The sequence below is a fragment of the Micropterus salmoides genome, unplaced genomic scaffold, assembly GCF_014851395.1.
Source record: "Micropterus salmoides isolate LMB-PRFRI ecotype aquatic unplaced genomic scaffold, ASM1485139v1 Ms_hic_scaffold_9, whole genome shotgun sequence".
NCBI lineage: Eukaryota > Metazoa > Chordata > Actinopteri > Centrarchiformes > Centrarchidae > Micropterus > Micropterus salmoides.
In genome coordinates, this window is record NW_024044681.1 from 12,002,485 (window position 1) to 12,024,791 (window position 22,307).

Here is a 22,307-nt window from a genome sequence, read left to right on the forward strand (position 1 = left end):
TGAGTGTCATGACAAAGGCTGTGAATACTTACATACGTACATGTGCTTTTCATTTTTTTATTCCTAATAAATTTGTTTGAGGAAAATAATGTATATAATCCATTTTTCAATAAGACTGTAACATAACAAGATTTGTAAAAAAGTGAAGCACTCTGGATACTTTCAAGTTTAACACTGGGTTGGACAGAACCAGGTAGAGCTGTTTCCACTTTGTGCTACACCTAGCTAACTGGCTGCTGGCTGTAACAGGTAGCTTTACATTTAACAGACAAATATCAGAGCGATATCAATGTTGTCATCTTCTACTACACACAAACTTAATAAAGGTAGCTTTTTATTGAATTTCTTACAACTTAAAAATTTAAATATAAAAATACTTACATTTAAGCAACCAGGTCACTCTTGGTTTAGAGTAATTCCAAGATTTCTGTTGTGTTTTGAGTGACTGTACAGAATATCATTGGTAGTACACTGAAGCAGTTGCTTTAAGATGGCACTAGAAGGAGCCTACATTAGAAGTCCTTGTTTCATTTATATGCAGAACAAACAAACAAAAAGATTATGGATGAATGACAACCCTGCGTGTATTGTTTAATATTAAGGTGCTGTTTATTTAATCATTTCATTATTCACATCTCATGGTACTCTCCTAGCTTTGAGCTGTAGTATTTTACCATGTGTAATACTGACCTCAGCCTCTTCTCCCAGGCTTCCTGCAGAAAAGAGAGCTGTCAGAAACACGAGCTGAAATCCCGGTGTGACTCTAACATCACCTCTGTCCCTGGGTACATTTGGTAGAGGGAAATTATTCTGGATTATAGAAATATGATTTTTGCTCCACATTCTCCTTTTTACCCAGGGCTTGATGAAGTTGGAGCTGGCTCTACGTCTGGTTCAGTCCTGCAAACTGTGAAGTGCTTATCTGGCTCTTTACACACACTGAATGTCCGGATTGAGTGTTTGATCACTTTAGCTATGACTGCAGAGAGCCAAGACAGCATCAGGGCCCCCGCAGCAAACCAAGTAGCTTGGTTAAAGCAGCATCGCCTTTGAGCGAAGAGGACGGCGTTTTGTTCAATGTTCCGATGGTCTGGGTTTGACGTGGATTAAAACTGGACTGCAGATATTTTGAGATCCAAAGTTCCTCAGCTTTTCCTGTCAGCATGCCTTTTAGACTAGCATGAGCATTGACTGTTGTAGTAGCTACCCAGATGACACACCATGGCATCAAAAACAGACCATTAACAATTAACAGCCTCATCTGGACAGCAAGGAAACTCCCTCCAACTAAAAACAGTTATAACCACTTGGTGAAGACTCCCACTGCAACTGCTGCATTCTCCTTTTTTTCTTTGTACAACTTTAAGGCAGGAAGTTCCACTTATTTTTAAATAGGTAGGTCTCAGTCTTTAATTCATGCCTCCCTGCACAGGATTAGATTTTTGTTTTTAAATAAGAGGACGGGGAGCCTGGAAGTATCCTAGTGTCCATCAGGCCTGATCCACTGAAACCAAAGTCAACACGAGTCATCCTAATGTGCTGTGCTATGCCATGTAGATGAAGGTATTTATATCGGTCTCATCCCGCTTTATGTACTTGTGATCTATCAGCCACTCGATCTGCTCCTTGATCATCTTCTTCTGAGGTAAAAACATGTTCTTTAGGATCTCCACCAGCTCCGTCTGTAGCTGAGCATTGTTAATGCGCTTCCTCATCTTCATGATCTGGATTATGGCCTCCTGGACATTGGAAATGGAGAGAACGGTGTGAAAAATAAGGGAAAAATGGTACAGAAACTGCACTGTAAAACGGATGGAATACATTTTAGTCTGTGAGCTTATACAAACATAACCACAGGTGTCTGTTCATCTGCAATGATGGGAAATGGAAGGTGAAACTATTTATTCACAGTAGGTGATGTTGCATAATCGAGGAGAGACGAGCAATATCTTCACCTGCATGCTGTGAGTTCATCTCCATACCTGTGTTCTTAGTATCCTGAGCTGGACGATGCCTTCGTTCTCCTCCTCTCTCATTCGCTCTGTGGTGAGCTGCAGCCGACCAATCAGGTTAATCTTCCCCCTTTTCTGAACCTTTGAGTTTTTTCTGTAAATTTAAATAAAAAACAAACAGGGGGTCAATATACAGTACAGGCCATACAAATCCATACAAAAAAAGTGTAACGGCAACAATTTGAGAGTCAGGCTAGCTGTTCTTCGCCTTTTCCAGTCTCTACGCTAAGCTAAGCAAAGCTAAGCTAACCAGTTGTCGGTTGTAGCTTCACATTGTGCAGAAATTTTAGAGTATAATCAATCTTTTTATCCAATTTCCCAAAAATTTAAAATATTCCTTCAAGTGTAAAATTGGTGGAGGTCCCCTTTAAAACAGTTTCTGAATTATAAAACTTTAATGATTTTAACAGCAAAAGACATGTGAGGTAGACAGCTTAAAGGTAACAGAGAAACCCCACACTCACAAACCGTATGTTTTAGTAAGATGAGCACCCAATGACCAGGACTCACTGCAAAAAAGCGATTTGCGAGCTCTTCCAGTTCTATAATAATGTTGCATGCTCATGCATGAATCGCAAGTATGGCATTTGTTTTGGTGTGTAAAACTTTGTAAGAATCGCAGCTTGCATGTTGCAGATTTGGTGAAAGGGGTCCGAGAAATGAAAATACAACATTCAAACCAACAAGATGATAAATGCTAAGTTTGTTGGTTCTCACATGAAAATCAATTTGTTACGCCTGAAGACTGGGACCTGCTTCACATATATCAAATCAATTCAACAGCACTGTGAATGATACAAGCCCTGAATTTCACAGTGTGACCTGTAAATAGGTAGGTCTCAGTCTTTAATTCATGCCTCCCTGCACAAGATTAGATTTGTTTTTAAATAAGAGGACGGGGAGCCTGGAAGTATCCTAGTGTCCATCAGGCCTGATCCACTGAAACCAAAGTCAACACGAGTCATCCTAATGTGCTGTGCTATGCCATGTAGATGAAGGTGTTTATATCGGCCTCATCCATCTCATTTGTGGCAGACACAGAGAAGTTATTTTAGTGATGCTGTTACGCACATAAACCTGTGTAATACACATTGCTCCAATTTCACAGCTTACTTGGAGAAACTCACCTGGTGCTGAGCGTAACATAATCCCAACAACAGAGCTGCCACACCGCATCCTGCATTCAGTTGCTTGTTTTTTACCTAGTTTTATCTTAAGTGTTTTTATCATAATTTCCATTGCACTGGTCAACAGTTACAGATAGATCCAAGTGTGTCAGAAGGTTTAAATAATGAATGAAGGTACCTGCTGTGTGAGCCATGCTGAAAATCACACACTACGTATCAAAGAACTGGAGACTAGAGATGCAATGTACATACAGACTTTCTGTTGCAGAGGGCTACTGGTTTTTAACTGAAAGAGAACACTATTTAGACTGACGTATGAATCACACATCAAAAGGAAACGTCCAGTGTGTGGATGGTTTTGTTGAAAATAAATTCAAAGCCAAGAAACAAATTAAGAGTAAATAACTGATGAGCTGATGGCAAGCGCAACAACACAATTAACATCAGTTAGATATGAATTACAAAATTCTCGATTGAGTTTCCTGTGCCTTTAAATTTACTCTACATCTAACAGAATTAGGAAGGAGGCAGAGGCATGCTGGCTTTTCCTTACATGAGAGAAAACTCCTGGTTGACGTAGAATAGTGTTCCTTCCGCAAAGTCTTTTGGTGAAGACACCACTGGGTCGTACGACAACACCTGCCGCTTGAGTTTAGGAAACGCCACCAGAGACTGGGAGAGGGAAAAAGGCACGATGGTTCAGAGGGAAGTGGTAAAAAAAACCACAACAGATTAACAAAACAGAACGTAAGCTGAATAATTTTTGACAAGCATAATGGAGCCAAATTACCAGCTCTATCTTCATCATTTGTCTTACAACATCAAGCTACGCCTTGTGTCCATTTACCCAGAGTGTGCGTCGCAGCTCGGCGTCCGGCAGCTCAGTTGCTAGCTTGAGGTTTTCAAAGCTGATCCTTTCCCTGGGCCTCTGGTTCCAGGCAAACAGCACAGCCAGCTGGAAGGTGGTCACCTCCAGGTCATACTGTCCCACCTCATTCTTAAAGGTTATCTGGAGGGATTAGATTTTGATTAGTCCCTTTCCCAGCATTTGTCTTAACAGATATAAGGATTCTTCTTCTAATGTGGAGTATGTTTGTGTGTTTCTCTGCAGATCAGTTACACTCACAATGCCGTTGGACATGAGGTGATGCCAGTGAAGCTTCCTGCCACTGTGGTTCTTCTTATAGAAGTCTTCTACCTCTGGTATCAAATCTTCCAGCTCTGTAGGTAGAGAGACGAAAACCTTCTCGCTGCTCCTCGACCACGCTCCAGCGTTCAGGATCTTTATGTTGACCGAGTCAGCTGCAGGGGAACACACAAAGATATCGTTACTGAAAGACAACTACTTACAGTTGGCAAGTCTTAATCTTGTGAAAAATTACAATCTTGAACTATACAGGTGAACATTCGTTGTCAGGAGGATTTAAAACAAGCATTAAAGTTCTGTCATGTTGTGTCATTACTTTGTCTGTGTGGAGCAATGGGTAGAAGCTAAAATTAAAGGAAAAGGTTGATGTTTTTGAAATACCCATCATTGTGAGTTAGATGAGAAGATCCATACCACTTCTCAGGTCTGCACTTTAAATAGGAAGCTGGAATCACCACATGGTTAGCCTACTTTACATAAAGACAGGAATCAGCTAGCCTGGCTCTGTCCAAAGCTAAAAAAAAAAATTCACCTGCCAAAACCTCGAATGCTCACACGTTATATATCTTTTGTTTAATCCATACAAAAGGGCAAAAAAGGCAAAGTGGGTGTGTGCTGGATTATTTCTTGGCTCGTCTTTTTTTACATTTCTTTTTGTGTACAGATTAAACAAACAAGATATAACATGTTAATTTCATGATCTTGATCGTGTCGGCAGGTGATTTTTTAACATTTTGGGCAGTGCCAAGCTCAAGAAACTCAGTTATACCTCTTACCTGGTAAAGCGAGCTTGTTATGTTTGTGCATCTCTTTGAAAGACTGGTTGAGGTCCTCTGACACTTTGATGTCTTGAAACATCCTGGCCAGCTTGTTGACATAGTCAGCTGGCATTCCTACTTCCTGTTAGGATACAGACATTACAGGTTAGACTACCCCCTCAAGTAGTTCCATTTTTGTTTTCTTGGCTGCACTTACTCTTTTCTGATAAACTTTTTAGATTGGTAGAAAGTACAGTTGTGGCGGCTTCTTCTACCACAACTTCAGTGATTTTAATTAGGCACCAGCCAGGGGTTAACCTGACAAGGAATCATTGTCACACAGTCACCCACACAAAAGTATGTTTGTAACACTCACTCTCACACTCTACAAAGACACTTAACGTTTGGGGAAAACCTTAAGAAAACACACACACACACACACACGCAAATCAATTTCGGTTTGGATCAAGGAAATGTATTACCAGCAAAAAAAAAATTAAAAAGCAGGGCATGGTTGAACAATCACAAAAACAATAAACTAAAAAATGTCGTTTTTTGATATTCACACTTTGCTCACTTTAATACCTTTTTGCAGTCCAACAACAAATGTCCAGCATGAGCTAACTTGGATATTACAAAAAAAAAAAATGTATCAAAGTAACTCAGTTCAAAGCAAAAATAGTTCATCTCAAACAGCTCTTAATCACAGAAGAAATAGCCCTCATGTTACGAGGAACAGCATTTTAATACAGCAGTCAGTCATTCAGTCTGCACATCAACATGTCCACTTTGAAACTTCTTGCTCATGCACTGGTGTCCATGAGTTTGTGCTGATTGTATCAATTTTAATCTGACATGACTTTGTGCATCTATTGCAGTTAAGCACGCTATCTGGAGAACCAAACTATCCTTTTGATAACTCAGATAGCTAGCAGGTAAGCGTCGCACTGTTGGCTCTAGCCAATGTCACCTGAATGCAACCTGGCAGATGGTAGTTGCGTTCACAACTCCAACAGAACATAGTTTTTCTCAGTATGGACAGATGACGGGACGTCACAAAGTGACAAACTCACTCACTCTCATACACAAACGTACAGCCATCTACCCAGATCTTACCCGGAGCCACTCCACCATGTTCTCCTCTATCTCGCTGTCTGCTGAGATGTCCAGGATGAGTCGACGGGTCAGGTGGGCTTTGTGGTAGCGCATGAACACGTCTTTGTTCTGGACATATTTCAGCACTAAAAGCTGCAGCAGGGCACACAGCACATAGATTATTACCAAAAATTACTAAAGTTAGCCCTAATAATACCAACTAAATAAAAAGATTCCCTGAAACATACCACTTCCTTGAGCTTGGCCTCAATCTCCTCAGATGTGAGCTTCTTGCTCAGTGGGGTCTTCCTCAAGAGCATATCACAGTAGTTGGCCAGCAGCTCTGGACACTTGGACTCTGGTTGAGTTTTCAGACCTACCCTGTAAACACGGGAAAGGAAAACTAGTGCAGTTAGACATTATTGCCTTTGTCATTAAAAGAAAAATTTAATTTCATACATGGGACATCCCTTACCCTTTCTGTTTCAATGGAAGTTCTAATTTAAATATAGTGGCATCATTCACAACAGCTTTATATGCCTGCAAAGAAGAAAAACAGGACTGCAATCAGTACAGAGCATTTTCTGACAGGTGAATTCTACAATGAGAAGTGTATTGTTAAAGGACAAGTTGGTAAAAGTTGAGCTCACTTTGTCTCTCGCTGTCAGGAAGCGTGGGTCGTCCTGAAAGGCCTCTTTCACCAGACGACTAAAGCGGTTAAACAAGGTGAGCAGCTGCTCCACATATTTCTCTGAGTCCTGCAACAAAGAACAGATGGCGTAACTGATCAAATGTGATGAACGTCAAAGATCATTCTTTACCTTGGAAATAGGAGTTGGGAAATAGTGGTTTGATAAAAATAATTTTAGCTCAAGGTCCACTTCCTAGCTTTTTCTGGAGCTCTCAACAACATGTCACAATCTTCATTAGCCGATTCCTGAAAGTATGTTTAAAAGCTCCATAAAAAGGTAGGTAAGAGGACCTTTACTTAAAATCATTTTGTGAAATGAATGTGATTTCTTAAATATTATGCATCTATAGGCCTGAAAATATCAGTTTAATGAATTTGATGCATCAGTACGCAGGGAAGTCTGGTAATGTTTTTATTGCCCTCATACTGATTTATCAAAACTAGCCCTTCTGCCCTTTCTTTGAGTGGCTGAGTGCCTGAAGAGGAATGTAAATCAGTTTGTCTGCTAAGGTAAAAGTAAGTACAGTCCATTTAGAATTCAATTTTAGGGGATAAATATGGTTAAAAAATAAGTAAAGACAGAAAGAAAAATATTATGGGAAAACAATGTCTCATTTGGCAACAAACTACAGCAGTGAGTTTGAATGTTTAAAAAGTCCATATACTGAGTCAGCAGTGTCACCTGAACACCCCACGTTGAAAGTGTGTGAAGACTAGTTAGCAAGCTAGCAGCGAAGTTGAAACAGTAAGCTGAAAGTAATGGATGAAACAAACTCATAGTAAACATACATTAATGGTTAAACAGTTGACTTAAGCTAAATGTTATGGATAAACAGCTTAAATACTTATTTTAAAATAATAGAGCACAAATTGTTAGCTAAATGTAAGCTAAATGCTGTGGGGGTCTAACAGAAAAGGTTGGAAGCCAGTGGTTTAGATAATCTGATCACCTGAAAGCCTTGTGTTTCTTCTCCTGTTGCACTTTATTGTACTGATGATATTGTGTTCTCACATCTCAGCAATTACTTTGGTGAGTACAAAGTTTTCCAAACTGATAGAAATTATGGCCTAAAAACAAGACCTAAGGTGGAATAATCTTTTAACATCAAGACTCATTAATTTCCCACCCTAATCAGTGCATGTTTATGTGACACTCACAGAGGTGATCGTCTCTGCTGAGGCCACCATATCAGCCAGGCCAGCGCTCATGATGTGCTCCTCCAGGTCCTTCAACATAGGTTCGATGCCGCTGGGCACTTTGTCCATAAGAGAGAACATCAGATGCAACTCTGTGATGAAGACAAAAGCAACATAATCACTTTCATACATAAATTACTAGTGGTCACTGTAACTGCTGCATAGATTATAAACCCATAGAGACACTGTGGAAGTAAAATAGTTTAACCCATTAGATTATCATTTATTATTTCAACTACCCATGAAACTCTGCCATGTGCTCATCTCCATTTTAAGTACGGCCTCTGAGTACAACTGTCTGTACCCATGCGTTTTTGTCCATATAGGTGCTTTTAGTATGTATACAGTGAGATTATATCATGTTAGGAGAAACCAGGTGATTTATATGTGTTTAGGTTATGTCAGAGTAGAAAACAATAGAATCTTTACATGTACGACGAAATTGGATGCAATCCGATCAGTGCAACATCATTAAAGTGCTAATAGGTATATAAATATAAAATAGCCTCTAAAAGTAGCTATAAAAAATAATAATAAAAAATATATATATATATTTTAAAAAAGAAAGCAAAAAAACACCGCACATACATGACATCTCCCTGCACGATTCATTCCTTAATATTGTATATTCAAGTATGGAACGATATATGGGATAAAATCTGGATAAAATCAGTTTTTCAATCGATTTGTTCGTGTTTTAATTGTCCTGAAACGTCTGCCCAAGCAAGGGCAGCAGTTCAAAAAGAGTTTTCAGGTGGGGATAAATCTTTTAGTATGTTCTGGCCTTCTTTTTATGGCAGCGGGAACTGTTAAGATCTTCCAGGGAGGGGAGAGAGCAGCTCATGTTCTTCTGGTCAGCATGTGATCATAGCGTATTCAGCTCATGGTATTTGTATGTGTTACTATGATTGGACGAGTTATTTTCTGTCAGATGGCCAATCAGAATGTACTTCTTTGTCTTTCATGCTATCAAAGTGTACTGCACTAAACATTCAGAGAGACACATCCTCTGACTTCTGTATGCATGTTCTTCATATTGTACAACATATTTTAATCTTCAACCCATCAGTGTTTCGTGTATTATTTCAGTGTTGACAGACTATTTTCCACGACACTTAAGATGAAAAAACATGCTTAAAGAAACTTAATGAATCTATTATCACATAAAATTAACAAATATAATAAACAATGAAGATAATCATTAGTTGAAGCTCTACAGAGTAAGTAAGTAGCAGGCTTGTCTCAGTGTAGCAACACAAGTGTTAGCAGTACTTGATCTGATGTTTTGAATACTAAGTTTATATTTGGCAGCTGCATAAATCTTGCAGAAGATGAGCTACTTTAAAATCCATTACTGTGGACGCACTGTCAATTTGTTCAATGAAATGGCACAAGCACAGGCCTGAACGCAGGCATGTAGAAAACATTTGGGTTATATTTAAAAAATATATATATAAAGGTTTGGTATTTGCACTGAAATGTTTTGGCACTACTATTAAAAATGTTTAAACTGACCCACGGTCTCTCTGGTGAACTGTCAGCTCTGTCAAGTATTGCTGATCTGAGAGAGTTTCCCCTCTCAAAATGTGACTAAGAATATAAAAGATTGCAAAACTATCATTTTTATAATCTTTCTCAAAAACTCAAGGTTACAAATGCAAATATGTGGACGGAGTTTCAATGAACAACAGCTAGTAGATGTTTTTCAGCATTTCACATTAAAGCCAAGTCATGCTCTCTAAGTTTTGGAACTTTTAGTCATTTTTACATTTTAGCAAATAGGCACCTTTAAAATATACAGAATCAGCTATTTGCACTTCCTGTTTGCAATGTACTCATGGACATACAGACAACTATCACTGGGTTACTTAAAGAAGGCAGGTTTTAGAGTTATAAGGTAAGTTTAATGGACTATTCTCAGTGTATCATCACACATTTATTTAAGGGGAGTGGTGGCAACACACATTGATGTTCTACAAGTGTTGCTGGACAAGAGAGTTTGGTTAGGGCTATTTCCTGGTCCTGGTGCAAACCTGAGCTGGCTGTGCCTTTGGTGGGAGCAGTCCTGCCGTACTCACTCTCTGTCTCATTTCGTTTGATCATGCCTGGACACTCGGCTAAGATGGTCTCCTTGAATGATGTTACCAGTGCATTGACGCAACACTCCATTAACTGGGAAGATAAACAGAGGGAAAACAATCCAGTAGACATATATGGGAGATATGTGCAGTACATTCACAAAATAAAACATTCTGGGAAACGTCTTCAAGTTTTTTATTTCTTTTTCCAAGAGCGAGATGAGATTCCAATCTCATGCCTTATTTGTTTCACCTGTACACAAAGATAAATGTAAATTGGAGTTATGTGCTGCAACTATTACTTAATTGTTTATCCATTCACCCAGCACTTCTGTGCAGTTTCTCCTGCACAGGTTACCAAATATAGTTGGTGAGCAAAGGTTTTGATATCTGTATAGACAAGATGCTATCAAACCTGGCAATCTCACTGTGACAACAAGACACCAACAAGCTGCTTACAGTCACCGTATGCCAACAAATAGTTCCAGCACAAACGATATACAATTTACTTAGTGCACAGACATGACACTGATACCTGATTAGATTAATCTCACAGTCAAAATCAAGTAAATATGCATACTTCCCTTAATATTAAACTATTAATTTAATAAATACTGTAATAAATAAAGTTGTTATTTACATATGAAAAAAAGTTTCAACTTTTCTCTTGTGTGTAGAAATATCGGTTAAAACTGTAGAATTGTCAGCAAAATAAGACACCCCACACTCCTGTGTAATACTCACTGCCTGTACAGAATTACAGTCACGTCTCGTCTCCAGGTATCTCAGTGCACGTTTCTCCTCTTCCCTCAGCTTTGAGTCCGCCTGTTAAAAATAGACACAAATACATGCACATTTATTTATTACGTTTATTTCAGCATTCAGAGTCCCTCAGTAAAACATGTAAACCAAAAAGTGTGTGTGTGTGTGTAAGTATTAAGTCAAGTCAATTTCATTTACATAGCCCTTTATCACAAATAACAATTTGCCTCTTGAGGCTTTACATTCTATGCAGTATACAACTCTCTACCAGAGTGTCTACTTATTTTTGTTTTGTCCAAGTATTTCAGGAGATTTGAAACCTATAAATGACCTGCAGTGTCTACGGCACAGAATTTTTTTAAAGCAGCAAAAGAATCTAAAAAGGATGTCAAAAACAATTCCAGCACCTAAAATGCTCCCATAGAAAAAAAGCATGAAACGGATCCTTTACTAAAAATAAGCACAGCATCCCTCTTCAAAGTGGAACATTTTCCAAATTCATCCGAAAAATCTACTTTTAGGGTTACTTCAATTGTTTTACTGTAGAAAAGTCCTCAAGAGGAAGGGTCTGTGGAGGAGCCGAGCCCCCCTTGAAGTTACAGAGTCTGATCTTCACTGACTTACAGTGGTATTAAAGCTTGGGAGATTGGGAAACTGAACAGTTCTGGTACATGCTGTGCTTTAAACACATACAAAGCTTCAGTTTTGTTTGAGTAAGAAAGCTGATGTGAAGAAGACAAGCACGAGATCAGCAACCGCAGCGGATCATGCTGACTGTCTGACTGTGTTCTCTTTTGGTTCTTCCTACTGGCTTATTGCCAAGATCATCAAACAGGAATACGAGCCTCAATAGAAGGCTCAAGTGTTTGCTTTGTGATGTAAAATGCAACTGTAGGACAGCAGCTATTATCTTTGTTATGAAGAAAACTTAGGGTGGTTTTCTCTGAGCTGAGCCAAGCTGGGAGCGGCAAACAGAAACTCTGAACAGGGAGCAGAATAGATTTATCTATTTTTTCAATAGATTAATAAAACAATTAATCAACAAAGAACACGAATAAAAGGTATTCCATAAAGTTCCTGGTATTATACCTCTTACAATATCAGCTTAAAGTTTATGACTAAAGAGAAACATTTAGCTCTATTATAGCGCTGTGCTGTGAGTCTTAGTGGCCACACTTGGTACCAGAGTACGTTTTGGACGCACATGCTCTCAACTGGCTGGAGAAGGACTCTGGTGCTGTAAAGGCCCAAAAACGTGGAAGCATGAGGAGCTTTTTTCAGCGTACGCACCCAGTAAGTTAACCACTCAAAATTCTGCTAATCTGATTTATTACGACTGTGTGTGTGGTTTGACCAGATTTGATAAACTTCCAAATGAGTAAATGTAAATAGACAGTGACGAAATAACCCACAAATTGTCTCGTCATGTCCTGTCATGTGTGCAACATCACCGTCAAAAGAACAGAGAAAAAAAAAAATACAAAAAAACAGTTCTAGAGAATAGTGTTTTCATTTGGGATCCCATTACTCACAGAAGCTTATTAAGAAAATAAGTTTTCAGGGTCTTTAATACATCCATGGCTCATACTTACATATTTCATGTAGTTTTGGACCCCATTTTGCTGGAGGTAGGCGGGTGCTTGTGTTCTGTAGAACCTCTCAGTAGAATCCATATATGCTTTCTCAAAGTTGTCCCTGTAGATTTGCAGCTTGTCATCAGGGTTGGAGCACAGGTTCACTGTTCAGAAAATAAAAACACAGTACCATCAGAGACAGACAAAGAAATAAACAAACGTCTGTAGGCTGTGTAGACAGATGTTTAATCTTAGAGTTTCACATTAGTTATTTAAGAGACCTCAGGAAATAGTTTAACACCACAACTACATACAGTGGGGGAAAAATTATTTGATCCCCTGCTGATTTTGTACATTTGCCAACTGACAAAGAAATTATCAGTCTATAATTTTAGTGTTAGGTTTATTTGAACAGTGAGAGACAGAACAACAACAAAAAAATCCAGATAAATGCCTGTCAAAAATTTTATAAATTAATTTGCATTTTAGTGAGTGAAATAAGTATTTGACCCTCTCTCAATCAGAAAGATCTCTGCCTCCCGGGTAACTTTTATATACGTAACGAGCTGAGATTAGGAGCGCACTCTTAAAAGGAGTGCTCCTAATCACGTTTGTTACCTCTATAAAAGAAACCTGTCCACAGAAGCAATCAATCAATCAGATTCCAAACTCTCCACCATGGCCAAGACCAAAGAGCTGTCGAAGGATGTCAGGGACAAGACTGTAGACCTACACAAAGCTGGAATGGGCTACAAGCCCATCGCCAAGCAGCTTGCTGAGAAGGTGACAACAGTTGGTGCGATTATTCGCAAATGGAAGAAACAAAAGAACTGTCAATCTCCCTCGGTCTGGTGCTCCATGCAAGATCTCACCTCGTGGAGTTGCAATGATCATGAGAACAGTGAGGAATCAGTCCTGAACTACACGGGAGGATCTTGCCAATGATCTCAAGGCAGCTGGGAACATAGGCACCAAGAAAACAATTGGTAACACACTACGCCGTGAAGGACTGACATCCTGCAGCGCCCGCAAGGTCCCCCTGCTCAAGAAAGCACATGTACAGGCCCGTCTGAAGTTTGTCAATGAACATCTGAATGAAGTAGAGGACAACTGTGTGAAAGTGTTGTGGTCAGATGAGACCAAAATTGAGCTCTTTGGCATCAACTCAACACGCCGTGTTTGGAGAAGGAGGAATGCTGCCTATGACTCCAAGAATACCATCCCCACTGTCAAACATGGAGGTGGAAACATTATGCTTTGGGGGTGTTTTTATGCTAAGGGGACAGGACAACTTCACCGCATCAAAGGGACGATGGACGGGGCCGTGTACCGTCCAATCTTGGGGGAGATCTTCCTTCGCTCACCCAGGGCATTGAAAATGGGTCGTGTGGGTAATCCAGCAGGACAATGACCCAAAACACATGGCCAAGGCAACAAAGGAATGGCTCAAGAAGAAGAACATTAAGGTCTTGGAGTGGCGACTTTTTTTTTTTGAGTATAAAAGGCACGCGGGCGACGTTCCAGGAAAACATGTTCCTGCTAGTTGTGTCACGCAATTCCACTGACTGACAGTGGAAACGCACACAAAAACCCAAAAAATATAGCAAGGCTCCACCAAAGAAAAAAAAAAAAAGCTAGAAAACAAAGCATCATTTACAATATTCATAACAAACTTCACAAATGTTCTTTGTGGGGGAAATATGCATCCAGCACAGCTGACCTCACACACTGGTTTTGGTGAGAAACACTTGATCCAATAGCCTCAAAGGGCAACTTTGTCATGGTGGTACTGATTCTAAATAATGCTATATGTAGTGTAATTACAATACCAGTATGTATCATCTAATGTGTGTATATGTGTATGTTTATATATACATATGTAATTTCTGCAGAAAGAACTAGCTTCTTGTTAAATGTGTTATTTAATTATTTCTTTCTAGCATTTCAGCTATATTGATAGTGATAGCAGAGAAAGACAGGAACTGTGGAGAGAGGGGGATGACATGCAACAAATGGTCCAAAGCCCATCTAGTGAAATCATTTATTCAAATAACATGTCTAATGTGAAGGAGAAAAGTTATGCAGTAAACTGCAAAATGTAATAAGTAATTTGCTAAAGTTCTTTACATTCCTGCTAAGAAAATCCTTACACAAAACAAAGGAGTACAGACTGTAGATGCAGTGCATGGTTAAAACTGAATGGAGAGGAGGTGAATGACTCACAACCAAAAGTCTTGTTCTGGACAAAGATTTTTGTTCAGACAAAAATAAACTATACTTAATGTGATACACTCATGGTCCTTTAGGCCTTGCAAGGAATGCAGATATTGGAACAATAAGGTGACTTGAGTTTCTGTTTTTCTCACCGTAAGACTCCCGCACTCCGATGACCAGCTGGGAGTCAAAGGCCTCTCCCAGCCTCTCAGCGTGGACAAGCTTCATGGCGCTATCCTGTAGCCTGTTTTTAATGTTGGAGAAGATGGACTCGTTCCACGTGTCTAGCATCAGCTGAAGAGACAAGAGACACATAATCAGAATGCAGTGTTACTTGCAATGTGATGAAAATGTACATTTATAAACATGTTTATTTTACAGCTAAAGAAGTTTACTCTTATTTTGCCCACTCCTGCTGCTACTCCTTACCTTGCGCACTATGCTGTCCTCCACGTTGGACTTCTTGTTGCTTCCTTGTTTGCCCATCAGTGTGATTTCCAGCTGACAGAAGGGCTTGGGCAAGATGTCACACTGTGTGAAAAACTTCCTCCACTCCACAATATAGGCCTTCAGCAACGCCGTGTCATCCTGGTGACTCAACACCCGCTTAGAAAGAGTGGGAAACAAAGAGTAAGAAACATAAGACAGGGTTGATTTTCACCTGCAGAATCTAACTAACACATCGACAGATTTACCAAGAAGAACAATTTATGAGAAAGCCACAGTGGTCGACCAGCAACAGCATCAGCCAGTCGTGACAACAGATTTTATTTCAACTATCTAAATAAAGCATTAGTGAATGTCAAGTGGGGCATTATAATAAATAAGAAAAACTAATTTTTACTTAACATAATGCAGTAAGACAGCTATTGTACAATTCCTCTTTGATTGTTCAACCACATAATATCTAAAAATATATTCCCTGTACTTTATCTTCTCATTTATAGTTTATAGTCGATGCTCACTATTGTGTGCACCATACAGAAAAGGACAGGGGTTTTAGTATTATGATATAATTCAGTGGCTATAAATACCAAATGACATTACCTTAGCACCGTCTAACCCACCGCCTCTTTGGTTCTAAAGGTCCGAGGTCCGTACAGAAAGTCATTAGCACAAATTTCCACATCATTATCTTTTTCTACCATATGATCTGTACAAATGTTTCATAGAAGCGAAAACATTTTTTAAACACCAACAGCAGTCTCATTTGACCAGAATGCAAAGCAAGTAGCAGAAATGTCTCTCTCTCAGTGAAGGCATTGTAACGGACACACATCCACTAGATGGCTAGCTAACTATATCCACACAGAAATTCACCTTCCTGTTAGTGGAAGCAACAACTTCACACTCCTTTGTGTGTTTATTAAAGCACCTAGGATGTAATTAAAGTGGAGTAATGGGAAAATGTGGGAACAGCAAGTATATAGTTTAGACATGAAACAGCATCATGTACTGAGTCAAATATCTCATTATGGTCTTCGTCTTACTGCCTGTGCTTGTTTGATGAAATCAAGGATGTCGTCTTTGAGGGCCTGGTGGATCTTAGCTGGACCTTTGTCATCCCACAGACATACAGCATGGACGTCTCTGTGGAGACAAAGAGGACAAACAGTGGATAATATTTTTTTAACAGATTTACCTGAACCTGTTTTCCCTTCAACATCAGTTCCTAGCTGACAGCAGAAGCTTTATGGTAAACTTACGAGAACAGGTCAAACCACTGTTGTTTGGTGACCGACTCCTGCCGTAGCAGCTTCAAAACTATGGGACGCATCAGGTCCCATTTATCCTCAAATTGAAGGGAGCCTTTGTTCTGGAAACAGACAGAAGGGAAGTTAACTAAATGATTCAAACTGTTCATGAGTTTTGTTGCCAAGGTAAGGCTTATACATTAAAATATTTGAAACATTAAAACAACACAAATGCAAAAAAAAACAAACAACAAATTAACAATACAAATTGATATTTATAACTCGTTCAAAACTCCTTTTAAAAATTTGTCAATTATTTGGGTTAGACAATGACAAACCTCTTGGGCTATTTATCTAACATTAAGTATCACTTAAAAACATAATCACAAAGAAACAATACAACAAAAAATAAAAATTGCATTTTGCATTGAGAATGCCAAAATAAAAATTCTCTATGGAAGACTCATTTTTTAAATTTACTGTCAGACAAGGAAAAGCAGCAAATTCTCAAATTTGAGAAACTGGAACATTTTTGCTTGAAAGTTTTACTTCAACAATTAGTAAATTATTAAAATTACCCAATTATTCTTCGGGCAGTCAATCAACTATTGATTAATTAACTAATCATTCCAGCTCTACCTGGATTACTTTCTCCGATTTGTATCAGAAGCTGCCCAAGAGTATGATACGTTTCCGGTTGTAAAACATTCAAGACTTTTAAATAGTTGATTGAATTCTATATGAAATCTGGCACACATAGATGGGTGACAAACTGAAGGAAAAATCTGGATCAGTGAGTGAAGAACCATAAAAAAAAAATGCAGAGACAGATACAGGGAACGAGGGCTCAATGAATGGTTTGATGAGTATGAAAAGGATGTGAAAGCTACAGCCTTCACAGTCACCAGATCTCAACCAAACTGAGCACCTGTGGGGAGATTTTGGTGTAACGTGTTAGACAGCAATTATTTCTGCAAAATTTCAACATTTGAAATTGGAGCAATGTATGTTTCAGTGGATGAAGACTGAGGTCGAGCTGAAACAATTATTTGCTTAATTGACAATTGTTAGGAGTTGCAGCTTTTCTTTGTCTTTTGTGATAGTAAACTGAATATCTTTGGGCTATGGACTGTTGGTCAGATAAAACAAGCATGTTGTAGTTGTAACCTTGGCCTTTAGAAGACAGTGATCAGGATTTTTCACCATTTTATCGACCTAAAAGATGAATCAATCTAGATAATACTAGATAATACCAATTAAATGGTGATGAAGAATAATGTTAGTATCATTGGCATAAAGTTGATTAAAAGGGTTACTCCAATGAAATATTGGACTTCCAGAAAATTGGGGGCCTCACAAGAGACAGAAGAGGACAAAATTGATGCAGCAAACTAAAAGTCTGGCTCCAAAAACACTTCCAATGAAAACAATCCTATTTTTCCCACTAATAGCATCTTTTCGTTCCCTCCCTGTGTTATGCCAGTAGTTGTGCCCCAGTTCCATAATACACACAAAATCTAAGCAGACGTGAGTATGTACTATGTTTATGCTGGAGAAGTGACTAGATTAAATACACTGCTCAAAAAAATAAAAGGTCTCACAAGGGGTCTGAGGATCTCATCTCGGTACCTAATGGCAGTCAGGCTACCTCTGGCGAGCACATGGAGGGCTGTGCGGCCCCCCAAAGAAATACCACCCCACACTATTACTAACCCACCGCCAAACCGGTCATGCTGGAGGATGTTGCAGACAGCAGAACGGCAGCACCTGTGGACGTCGGGCCCTCATACCACCCTCATGGAGTCTGTTTCTGACCGTTTGAGCAGACACATGCACATTTGTGGCCTGCTGGAGGTCATTTTGCAGGGCTCTGGCAGTGCTCCTCCTGCTCCTCCTGCTCCTCCTTGCACAAAGGCGGAGGTAGCGGTTCTGCTGCTGGGTCGTTGCCCTCCTACGGCCTCCTCCACGTCTCCTGATGTACTGGCCTGTCTCCTGGTAGCGCCTCCGTGCTCTGGACACTACGCTGACGGACACAGCAAACCTTCTTGCCACAGCTCACAATGATGTGCCATCCTGGATGAGCTGCACTACCTGAGCCACTTGTGTGGGTTGTAGACTCCGTCTCATGCTACCACTAGAGTGAAAGCACCGCCAGCATTCAAAAGTGACCAAAACATCAGCCAGGAAGCATAGGAACTGAGAAGTGGTCTGTGGTCACCACCTGCAGAACCACTCCTTTATTTATTAACTGTCCTAAATGGACAGTTTGATTTCACAGGAGTGTGATTGACTTGGAGTTACATTGTGTTGTTTAAGTGTTCCCTTTATTTTTTTGAGCAGTGTATATTCAAAACAGTCAATGTGCAAACAAAAAGAAATCTGATGTGAGTGTGTGCTGTTGATGTGCACTATTCTCAAACAATGGGCAAACCAGCAAAAAATGTGAATAACAGTGAGTAGTTGTGAAAGAGCTACAGAAAGCAAATAATTACTATGCTTTTCTGAAAAACTATTTGGAGTGTCTTTGGGAAGTTTAACTTTCTGTGGGATTGTGACAAAAGTTGTATATTTTCCTGTAAGTATAACAATTTAAGTTTGTTGATCTGTTGTATAAAACTGCAAAAACAGTATGCTATAGATTAAAATATTGTCGTTGCATACAGTAAGCATCAGTACAATAAAATACAGTTTTGCATCTCACCTGAAAATGCAGATAAATAACAACAACACACAATGTAGATACTGAATAATAAGAGAAGGGATGTAACTGTGATATACACAACATAAACTAAACTACATACAAAATGTCAGTATGTAACTACGACATTGTACAGTATGAACAGAACCTAATAAACAGTATGTTCATGCTTTGAGTTGTGTATCTGTAGCTTCCTAGCCCAAGCTTAGATAACCCTGACCGCATAATCAGGAGATATTTGCTCAGACTTGACAAAGCTCCCTCACAGAAGGCATCCTCATCATTAACTGCATGACTAGTAACCTGACCTTTACCTGCAAAGGTGTTGGGAGTTCCCCTTAACAACACTGGATGTTTGCTGAATTTAGCAGTTCAGGGTGTGGAAGGCTAACAGGCTGTGGTGCAAGCCAAACAGGAGTATTGAATCATGTTCTACCAGATGTGTATGGATGTGGACATTAACAAGAGGAACATGAAAGAGACGAGTGTCATCATGTTGTGCAACAAAAGAAGAGAACAGAGGTGGCATAGCAATTAATGCACTGGGGCTAGCTATTGGTATAGATTGTCAGACTGTCTGCCCATACAAATACTACTTTTCCTTGCAAAAGTCTTCTGTTTTGACTGCTTTGCTATTTCATATCATACAGCATCAGTCTGTCTCCCCTAGCTATGTCACCTCCCCTGTCCCTCTACTTGACGGTGTGAATTGAGATTGGATTTAGACACCGTGCCATTGTTTCCTGTCAAGCTAAGCTAGTAAGATCGCAGCAGAGGATTGATGTTCACTCGGGAAAACTACTAAGACAGTTGCTTTTTTGCTGCAGCAGCCTTTAACATGTCTGTCAAGGGGCTGGTCAGCTGCAGACAGACTCCTGTGCCACTGACAGATATTAGATTTGTAAGCTAGCGTAGACACAGGTAAGAGTTATATTTTGGGGCAAGTTTATCTAACGATATGTCCCCCACCTGTTATGTATCTATCTGTTTCTCCGCCCCCCCTGTATCTGCCTCTTTCCTTCATATTTAGCTGTGTTGTAGCTTTTCTAATTTAGCCAGCTAAATCACTGGTAGGTAGCTAATGTTAGCCAGATGCAACTTAACAGCTTCCAGCTAAAGTCAAAGCTGACAGCACAGTCGTGTACAGGCGTCATGTGCTGTTCGATAAGTTTAAAGCTAAACGCCGACATCACACTACGCAAGTGACAAGCGCTTCAGCGGGCATTAAATACAAATAATTGAATTAAACTGGGTCCTACCTTTAGCAAATTAGACGTCGCCATGTTCCCTCAACTTATCTTCTCGTATAGTCTCGCGAGAGCTACACAGAGGATGAGGATTCACCTTATCACATCACTGACTTTCAGTGTTTTGACTTTATTATAAAGATTAAGTATTAATATTTAATAATAAAAAAATATAATATATATCATTTTTATTACAGAATATCATATAGGTTTCACATTTGTGTATTTTCATATTATGTAGCTTACAGCTTTGCATATTTTTTGTTTCACACACATCATTTTGTAAATATGGATTCCTGTTATCTTTATTCCTACATTTCCTCCTATGTTATTCAAACAGACAGTGGTGGGATGTAATTAACTAAATTTGCTCAAGTACTATACTTAAGTACACGTTTGAGGTACTGGTATTTCCATTTTATGTTTCTGCTCCACTACACATCCGAGGGAAATACTTTTTACTTCACTACATTTATTTTACAGCTATAGTTACTAGTTACTTTTCAGATTAGGATTTTACATTAAAAAAAGATATGATACACTTATATTGGACGATGCAGTACTAAACTATTAAGCTACCCAATAGTATATAAAATTGGCTACACATTGACAGATTGCAAAATTAGAATTCTCTTATATGTATCTGTAAGTGATAAAAATGGAAAAATATAATAAAGAAAAAAAACACTCTGAAAGGATCCATTCTGTATATGATTGCCAAAGTTTCATACTATAAGTACATTTGTACATGCTGATGATACTTCTGTAGGCCTATACTTTTACATAAGTAACATTTTGAGTTCAGGGCTTTTACTTGTGATGGAATATTTTTGAACTATAGTATTTCTACTTGAGTAAGGGATCTGAATCCTTATTCTACCACTGCTGAAAATGCATAACCTTCTTCTGTTTCTGTTTAATGTTTCAGAAGACTTTCCACCAAATATAAAAATCTATAGCAAAAATTTTTTTTTTTACTTTTGAACTAGTCCAATTTAAAGATACTGAAAGTTTTGGTACAAAATATCTGTTGTAGCCTAAAACATCACTGTCAGCCAAATGTGTCTCCAATATACTTTGATTGTGGTGAACCTTGGACCTCATGGATATCAGTGTATTTCTGCGTGCTGTGAAATGGAGTCACTACATACTGGTATTCTCTGTATACTTGATACAGATGCTAACATGAAGTTCAACTACTACTTTTTCTGGCACACTACTGCTGCTACTAGGTCAGTGTAGTACTACTGGCAGTGGTAATGGCCAACTACTACTACCACATTCTGTAGTTGTTTTTAATTCTCAGCAGTGATGTATCAAGCAACGTGTTGGCCAAATATGCTTGGGAGGGAAATTGGAGGTCAATATTTGCAGAGCCTCAAGGACAGTTATTGTTTCTTATAATCAGTATGATGTTTGTTATCATTCTTTCTCTGTCTGACCATTTTGGTTAAATGCTTTCTCACACAAACAAGAAGGACTTTAACCTTCATATGAGGATTAGGAGGGCAGAAGCAACAGTGGTGGTGCCATGGCATATATATTGGTGGATCATTATTACTGATGTTTTGAAAGTAGTTTTTAATGTTTCAAGTGGCTGAGCCAAAGCAAAAATGTATCTACTTTATCGACTTTTAAGTGTTGGGCATTTTCATCTATTGCAATGTCACATGTTTTATAAAATGGTGATGTGTTTTGTATGTAAGTACAATAGCAAGTACAGTATTTCCCTGTGAAATGTAGTGGAGTGGAAGTATAAATAAGCATAAAATTGAAATAAAATGTAAGTATGAGCACCACAAAATTGCACTTGAGTACAGTAATAGAAGTACTTTTTCACCACTGCTTATATTGTACCTGCATGAGTGGAACTCCTTGCTTAAGGCTTTCTTAAACAATAACGATTTGTAGTACTGTACACTTTATAATACATTGGTGTATAGTGGTGGAAGACATATGGAGTAATTCAACAGTGCAGAAATACTCTGTTACAAGTAGGGTGACCAGACGTCC

General features: G+C 39.0%; 1 protein-coding gene across 2 annotated transcripts; it reads right to left on the reverse strand.

Moving 5' to 3' along the window:
• Window positions 1-1,544: 1,544 nt before the first annotated feature.
• On the reverse strand, window positions 1,545-20,367 carry cul5b (cullin 5b). 2 transcript variants are annotated; one of them, XM_038708920.1, is made up of 19 exons: window positions 20,307-20,367; window positions 16,362-16,471; window positions 16,146-16,245; window positions 15,085-15,261; window positions 14,808-14,949; window positions 12,460-12,605; window positions 10,850-10,930; window positions 10,061-10,199; window positions 7,989-8,119; window positions 6,790-6,897; window positions 6,615-6,679; window positions 6,388-6,520; window positions 6,161-6,292; window positions 5,063-5,186; window positions 4,266-4,441; window positions 3,987-4,148; window positions 3,693-3,811; window positions 1,983-2,106; window positions 1,545-1,739 (listed from the first exon to the last, which is right to left on the reverse strand). In XM_038708920.1, the coding sequence occupies exons 1-19, from the start codon at window positions 20,328-20,330 to the stop codon at window positions 1,545-1,547; spliced, it is 2,388 nt and encodes a 795-aa protein (XP_038564848.1). In that variant the 5' UTR covers window positions 20,331-20,367. The 2 variants fall into 2 exon arrangements, with proteins under 2 accessions (XP_038564848.1, XP_038564849.1); XM_038708921.1 differs by having other exon boundaries at window positions 10,106-10,199; window positions 20,307-20,330.
• Window positions 20,368-22,307: the final 1,940 nt, after the last annotated feature.